We start from the raw sequence: 8690 nt of genomic DNA on the forward strand, positions 1-8690 counted from the left end.
TTCACACCCAATAAGTTCCCTTTTAACTTAATAATGAAATTGCATCCATTCCCCTGAATGGGCACCCAAATACAAATAAAATAGAAAGACAATAATACCCCTACCCACAATACATAATCTCAACAAGCTTATAGGCTGGCTAGAGCCTATAAGTTGAAAAATAATGTGAACAATTTAACTTTTGGGAATAAGTTTCAGCAATACTATCCCATATCTCCTTTGTTGTATCTATCCATAAGTAGTATTGGTTAATATGAGGTTGCATAGAATTTACTAGCCAGCCTATAATAGTGTAGTTCTCCTACATCCACTTCTCATAAGTAGGATCATCCTCCTTAGGTTTCTTCTTACTACCTGTGAGGTACCCCCACTTTCCTCTACTACAAACATGAACCCTTGCTGATTAAGACCAAGCCAAATAGTTGATCCCGTCTAGCTTCACAGTAGTCACTACACCCAACAAAGAATCCATAAACCCTCCCGGATCCAATCTGAATTCAGTTCCTTACTTAAGTTCCATTAGATTATTCCATTAATCCAAAAACTTCAATATGGAGTGTTCTGAAAACAAAAGAAAACCAATTGGACCTTAATCACTGACCTCCGAATGTGAACCAAGTAAGAGAAGAACCAATTCTAGGGTTTCACACAACCCTACAACCTGGGATTATAGAGAAAACACAAACCACTCCTACCAGTGATCACCAAATGATCGCCAAGGTAGAATGATCTCAAAGAAGATCCACTAGTGTCCTTTTAATCACCAAGCGCCAGCTTGGAAAACTCCCTAGGTACCAACCAAAAAGGGCTCCTCCTCTTGAGTCGATTCAAATTTAGGGGAAAACTATCCAACAACCTTTCTGGGCAGCAAAACAAAACTCCTAAATCCTCTCCCAATCAGGCAAAATCAACTTCAAATGCTCAGCAACTTAGTACTCAAATACAAACTACTGATCCTACAGTATATGCGCTGAAAGAAGAAAGAAAAGGAAGAGCACCTGCTTTGATACCAAGTAGAAGATTAAAATCAGCAATAGAAGTGTATTTGAATAAGAAAAGAGAGATTGGAAGAAGAGATTAGAGAAATAGAGATTCATAACTGTGGAGAGAAGGAGCTGGAGAAAAGTGAACCATGTTCCTATCCAGACCCCTAATTAAGCTTTACTAGGGAAAATCATAATTAATGATGAAATTACATAAATGCCCCAAGTTGGGTGGTTGACTCAATAAACATACAAAAAGGCTGTAACAGGCCTATAAATGATGGCCCACTAACTCAGAAATAAAGTGTAATAAAAAGACAAACAAATTATAGAAACTAAGGTCCATTCAGCCCAATATCTCTACAATAACCATAGAAAAAATGACAGTACAGTAGTAAACTATTATAAATGTTAATAAAATGTGTTTTTGACCAAAACTACCTTATATACTATTTATGAAATTTACCCTTTTGGACATAAAATGTAACAAAAGTTACAAGAAAACCAGGAGGCCTTTATGTATTATTAACCATATAATTGATTTAGGTCTGAATCGGTTCGGAACAGCTAGAACTGGTCCCAATCCAATTATTAATCAAGACAAAACCACAGAACCAGAACTGACATAATCAGTTGAGTTCTGTCAGGTAGACCTGACCCATTGACAGCCCTGAGTTTACCAAGGCAAGGCTATGCCTTCTAAGACCTTCCAAGGAGGTGCATTTGTTTTCAAAGAAAAACCATGAAACTCCAATTGCAACATATGAAACTTTTCCTTCAATATCGGCATTGGCTCTTCAACAAACTTCAATTCATTATTGGTGTTGGTGGAATTTTTACCATAGGCTTAACTCTCAACTTTTGAATAGTTGAACTCCTATAGCAAACTCATGGTGTACTTCCTCACAAATCTCTTTTTCCATATCCAATTGAGCTGTGATATGTTCCTTATGGCTTCAATTGGTTATAAGCAAGAATCTTTTTTTTTTGATAAATAACATCAATTCCATTAAAATAATGAATAGATACAAGAAGATCCCCTTAGAGGCGGGAGGAGCAGCCTCTCCAAACAGCAAATACACAAACTACAACAGATAAAACATGAATGTTGAAATTAAAACAATAGTTACAATTGTGCCCAGAACAATGTTTCCCTATTTATCCCTTGTTTTGCCAAGACATCAACAAAAGCATTAGCTGATCTCCCAACCCATTGTACTGTTATAGACATATTTCTTGTCAACCATTTGAATTTCTTTAACTCATTTTTGTAGCCCCAAGTGACATCCTCCGAATTATTTAACCAGTCCACCACTGTCTTAGAGTCTCCTTCAATCAGAAGCTGCTCCACGCCCACTTCTTTTGCAAGAAGTATTCCTTGTATTGCAGCTAGCAGTTCTGCCCGGATAGAGTTCCCAACTCCTAAAGGGCCAGAATAGATTAAGACAACCTCTCCAGCCTCATTCCTCAGTACACCTCCCATCCCAGAGAGACCCGGGTTACCCTGGCTACTCCCATCAAAATTCAGCTTCAAAGAACCAAGAGGAGGGGGGACCTAGCTAGTCATTGCCCTTCCCTTGTAGGAGGAACAGCTTGCTACCAACTTCCAATCCTTCCAACAATCAGCAAAAGTAAAATGGTTAAATAATTCTAGAGTCTATAACCAATGTAAAGACCTGGACAAAATGCAGTCCTTTAAGGTTTGACTGCTTCTTCCTTTTTCTTGGAAGATTCTGGCATTCCTTTCTTCCCATACTGTCCATAACAATGCTGCTCGTGAGCATCTCCACATTTTCCTTCATCTTTTGTGGGGCCAAGAGAAGAAAGAAGGGTTAAAGATTGTGCTTACTTTTGCTGGCATATCCCAACTAGACCCAAACAAAGATAGAAGCCAAGCCCACAGCTCTGCAGTGACACTACAAGATAAAAATAGATGATCATGAGTACCTACATCGTGAGTAGGAGAGTAGGAGAGTAGGAGATTCTTCTATTGCAATCAATGTATCTATTGTTAGTTTACTGTTACTGTTATGCTGTCAGCAGGTTTTTTTATTTATTTTCTATTTTGTTTTTCATTAGAGTAGGAGATTCTTCTATTTATTTTTTATTTGTTTTAATCAAACTAAGATTTTCTTTGAGCTAGGATTTTAATCTTGTTTTTGGGCTAATTTGGTGTTTTATTGAGGCATATTTTTCCAGGTCTTATCTGATTCTGATGTTGGGATCCTGAATGTGGTGGGATAAGCTATGAGAGGGATGGCTGAGAAACAAGTGGTTGTTGTTCAGCGGACCAAAGATGGTGATAAAAAGAGGAGGAGGAGCAGCATAAATCAGAGTACAATTAAGATTGGAGGTTTTTGTTGGCTTGGTTCAATAAACCATAACAAGAGATTAAGGAGGACGTTGCCCATAGAATTAGAGCAGGATGAGCAAAGTGGAGGGTTACATCCAAGCCCTACATGATTGGAGAATATCACTTGGGCTAAAAGGAAAATTTTGTAAAATAGTTATATAGCACCAATGATATCATATGGACGAGGGTGTTGGCCAGTCAAAAAAAACGTCCAAAAAATGAGTGTAGCAGAAGTGCAATGTTGAGATGGGTGAATGGGAAAACTAGAAATCATGAATAAAAAATGGACATGTTTGCTGGAACCTAAGATAGCCAAAATAGGTGATAAAATGTGGGAAAGTAGACTAAGATGAGTCGTTCGCAAAGAAGACCATCTACAGAACCAATGATAGAATTGCTCCATCCAGAAAAATTTTTTAATAACCTTAAAAAATTATGGATTTCAAGAACGTATTAAAATATTGAGAGACCATCATAACAAAACATATCCTCCTTGTTGTCTTAGCAAGAAAAAAGTGTATACTGCAAAAAGAAATAAATTCCTCTTCTATGATAATGTAATCGTAACTTCTGGACTGAAGATAAGTAACGCATCGTGGATTCTTGATGAATTCACATCTTAAAAGAGATGGATGAGAACATAAAAAATAGAACAACAGTTTTGCATATGGTTCTTAACATTGAATTAGAAATGAAAATAGAACCCAGAAATAAAAAAAAATGGGTAAATTGTCCACCTTTTTTGGTAGGAAATATAATTTAGTTCGAACATAAAGTTCACATTGAAACACAAAAAGAAAAATAACAAGACTAGATATTCAACCAGAAGAGAGAGAAAAGGAAACCGAGAGAGAGAGAGAGTGTATTACCTGAAACATCAACATTCTCTTTGGAACGTCGATTTCGACGCTTCTTCCTCTTCTCTTTATCACCACCTTCAGTGCTCTGAACAACAACCACTTGTTGCTCAGCCATCCCTTACCCCACAAGATTCAGGATCTCAACATCAAAATCAGAGAAGACCCGGATTAATAAACCTCAAGAAAACAGAAAATTAGCCCAAATACCAAATTACGATCTAGTTCAGAGCAAATCTAAGCTTGATTACGATCATGATCTCTTCCGTTCAACAAAAAAAATACACGGAAGAACCTCTAAAGAGAAAATAATAACGAAATAAAAGAAACAGAAATATGTAAAGAAGAGAAGAACCAGAAAGATAAAGAAGTTTTATTTCTGTTTAAAAGAGAGGAAAGAGAAACGCTTCGACAATGTTGGTTCGGAATCGGACTCCGGCGGTAAGGACAAAGACGTTACGTTATGATTGATTGTCGGCAAATACATCGACGGCAAGGCCGACTCTCGATCTTTTTGAGTTTCGTTTTCTTCCCACTGTTCCTCCTCCATAGAAGCAGTTGCCACGTGGCTAACCCCCGCAAATGGATTCCAGAATTGTTCATGACTTTTCCAGCCATTGGATTTGGAAATTTTATGGTGTCCTTATTTTGTCAAGTGAGAAATTGATACATGAAAAGAAAGAAAGGTACGTTAAAACTTTAATAAGAAAAGTTATGCAAAATACACTCATAGACTTGGGGTGGCCGGTGGGGCTAGCCTAAGGTTTGGTAGATGAATGGACACGTGTTGTTTTCTTTAAGCTTGTCTTTTGGAGTAGTACATTAGTGTACTTTTAGTAGTTAGTACTTCAAAGGTCGGACTGAATAAGACATCCAAATTGCCAAATCGCCACCTGACAATTGTCTTTTGGACAGCAAAAGACATCCCCACCAACATTTTGGTCTCTGCATAGGGCAGGGTAAATTCCAACACCACCACCCCCCCCACACCTACGCTTGTATGAGGAAAAATAGATGGAAAATGATCATGTGCACATCATGTGATCTTTTAGATATTTCAAAACATTTAAATTATCCTTCTAAATTAGGGTGATTATTCTTGGCCTAGCCCACAAATTTCTACGCTCGGGCCAAGGCTTTTGTATATAGGCCTAGCCAAGTTCTAGCCCACATCAAGCTCAAAAATTCTAGGACAGGCTTGGGCCTATAATATACATATTTTTATATTATATATTGTTTGGGACATGGCTGAGCTGGCCCAGAGGCCTATGGTCATCTGTCACAGCTCGGCTACATCAGCACCATCTGTCTGAGCTATGGCATTATCGTGATTCCGTCGACCACGTCAGCCACACCCCTCACGGATAGGCCCGCCTAGCAGATAGGGATGGGAAGACAACTCTGCTGAGGAGTAAGACTCTATCCCTTGTAACTTCGGTAGGGAACTCTGTCCCGATTTCCCTAGAAACCTACTCCGATCAAGATACGGACCCTTTAGCTATAAAAAAGTACTCCATGCTCAAGGTAAGGGACTCTCCCAACTTCTAACACCCATACTACTAATTAGCTCGGACCAAAAACCCTATATTTCGGCCCGGCCATCCACCACCTCCTACTGATTTGAGCGTCGGAGTACTTACCCGGGGATAATTCCTCGGGCCTCTGACTTCTTCCTTGATTGCAGGTCTTGAAGCGTGGCCTTGTCCTTGAAGCTCAACCCTAACCTGCCAACAAGGACTATCTGATTGACATCCTCGGTTTGTGCACTACCTCGGATTGAGCAGCATCAGATTGGCACCGTTTATGGGAAATGCACAAGAAGCCATTCTGGCAAATCTTTCATTCCTCACCGCACAATCAAGAAAGCGATTAAGATGCCTAAAAACTAGTTTGAACGATTAGTTGGTCATTCCCCGTCTCGGGAGAACCGACACCATGACTCCTCGCACCAAGAAGTCCTACAACCTTCGGCCATAGTAGATCTAGTGCAATTTCGAGCCATGCAAGAAAAGGTTGGTAAGACCTTCGAATTCATGTAGACACTAGGGTCTACTACGCCACCCAACCGAGCTGTCTCCCCTCACGCCCCGATGCACATGAAGGACGACCCTCAGACCGAGGACCCCAAAGCGCGCTAGTCAGATGTAAGGGGAGAGCAGTCTGAGCGTATAAGGCAGGACAGGACCCGAAGGCCCGCCGCCGCTGCCCATTCCTGTGGATGGGACTACCATAGCCAAACACACCAGTCAGTGCGCATCCCCGCCAAACAAAGTCTCGGAAAAAGGACGCCACCCTTTGTAGTCTCTGTCGTTGAGTCAAGTTCGATCAAGGATCACCCCACACGACCCAAGAGGTAGGCCATACACACTGCAACCCCAAACAAAAGAGATGCTGAAATTAAAGAGCTCTGGCAACGTCTAGAAGAGTTAGAGCGCACCCTTCATCCAGGACATAGTGGACGAGATACCCCATGTCAGATGGCGAGCCCCCGAATTCGACAAGTGCGACGGGAACTCTAACCCTTTCGACCATGTTGCGGCGTTCAAAGACTAGATGTGCTACATGGTGCGTCAAATGGACTAATGTGCAAAGCCCTTGTAACCACGCTACAGGGCCCAGCCTTGGCATGATACTCCTCTCTTCTGCCGATGTTTATAACATCACGGGCCCAACTAGAGACCCAGTTCCTGGCACAGTTCACAGCTAGTCAAAAGCATTGGAAAACGTCTGCTAGCCTTATGCAGGTTCGACAGAGGAAGGTGGAGTCCCTCAAATATTGCCTAGCGAGGTTCAATAAAGAAGCACTCCAAGTCAGGGAATTAAATCAATCAATTGCGGTGATGGCCATACAACACGGGCTCCGCCCTTCCCCATTTAACTTCTCCATCTCCAAGATTCCTCCTCAGACGCTGGCCGCGCTAATGAGCCATGCGCAGAAGTATATCAACACTGAAGAGGCCCAGGCGCAACTCAAAGATGAAGATGAGAAGCCCGACAAAAAAAGGAGAGAGATCGACGACCGAAAGTCCGAGAGGTCAAACAAAGACCACAAGAGACAAGATCACCGAACCGACCATATACCTCACACCCCTCCATCGACTTATCGGAATTTCACGCCACTTAATATTCTGTGGTCTGAAATTCTGATACAAATCCGTGACCGCAACTACGTCAGGTGGCCCGAGAAGATGAAGACGCAAAGTAATAAGAGGAACCGAGACAAATATTGCAAGTTCCACAAGGACCACGACCACCACACGAAGAACTATTTCAACCTGCGCAACCATATTGAAGATCTGATTAGGTGCGGTTATCTCAGTGGCTTCATAGATAGAAAGGAGAATCTAGCCCAAGAGGAAATAAAGAGCGGACGAAGCTTGGCAACCCCCGCCCCGAGGCCCCCCAGCTGGTATCATCCACGTGATATCAGGAGGAGCCGCCGCCGGAGAGGAAAGCAGCTCGGGACAGAAAAGATACGCTCGACTATGCGAGATCGACGACCAAGGTCATGGGAAGAGACGCGACACATCAATCACCTTCACTGACAACGACCTCCGAGGGGTCCAGACAACGCACGATGACTCCTTGGTCATCACAGCCAAAGTGGCCAACTTTGAGCTACGGCGGGTCCTAGTCGACACAGGGAGTTCTGCCGACGTATTATTTGAAGATGCATTTGAAAAGCTCGGCACTGACAGAGAACGACTTACACCAGTTAGCACTCCCTTGAAGGGATTTTCAAAAGAGTCCCTCCAGCCCACTGGGAGGATAACTCTTCCCCTCTTGATCGGAGACGGCGATGTTACTGTGACGACCATGGTAGACTTCATCGTGGTGCATTGCCCCTTCTCTTACAACGTGATCCTCGGCAAGCCGACCCTCAATGCCCTGCAAGCCGTAGTCTCAACGTACCACCTCGCCATGAAATTTCCAACCAAGTATGGCATAGGAGTGGCTTGCGGAGACTAGAAAATAGTGAGGCAATGCTATCAGCTATCATACCAAGGACCACGTCCAACGACCGAGACATTGATGACGGAAGCATAAGACCTATGCGACGAAGTAAAGGCACAGCACGGCCGACCCGTGGAAGACCTCGTCCAGTCCCCCTATTTGAGGATGATCCCGAAAAGACAGTCCAAGTTGGCTCCCTGCTAGGTGACACCTCCGAGAGGAACTTGTACGACTAATAAGGAATAACGCCGATGTATTTGCTTGGTCGGCAAAGGACATACCTGGGATCAATCCCGAATTTATCACACATCGGCTGAATGTCAACCCCTGTTACCGACCTATGAAGCAAAAGAAGAGAAACTTTGCCACAGAGCGGTGACAAGTAATCACGAATGAAGTACAGAAGTTGCTCAACGACGGCTTTATTAGGGAAGTCAAATACCCCGATTGGTTGGCCAACATAGTGATGGTGAAGAAGGCCAATGGAAAGTAGAGAATCTGCATCGATTTCACCAACCATAATAAGTCCTGTCCCAAAGACAG

The 8690-nt window shown here is 42.4% G+C and overlaps 1 protein-coding gene across 6 annotated transcripts in view; it reads right to left on the minus strand.

The window, feature by feature from the left end:
* The window catches only part of LOC104609667 (DIS3-like exonuclease 2), a 28011-nt gene extending 23158 nt beyond the window's left edge, over window positions 1–4853 (minus strand). For 4 of the 6 annotated variants that reach the window (XR_016082176.1, XM_010276034.3, XM_088897243.1 and 1 more), the window contains exon 1: window positions 4206–4853. Coding sequence is in view for 3 of the 6 variants with exons in the window: in XM_010276034.3 (XP_010274336.2) it covers window positions 4206–4311 (106 nt within the window). In the remaining 3 variants the exon portion in view is untranslated. Of the gene's footprint in view, window positions 1–2832; window positions 2900–4205 lie in introns of all 6 variants that reach the window. The other 2 variants (XM_010276032.2, XM_010276035.2) reach the window with 2 other exon arrangements.
* Between the last annotated feature and the right edge of the window lie 3837 nt (window positions 4854–8690).

Source organism: Nelumbo nucifera, chromosome 1 (assembly GCF_055504915.1).
Source record: "Nelumbo nucifera cultivar China Antique chromosome 1, China Antique-T2T, whole genome shotgun sequence".
NCBI classification, from domain to species: Eukaryota; Viridiplantae; Streptophyta; class Magnoliopsida; order Proteales; family Nelumbonaceae; genus Nelumbo; species Nelumbo nucifera.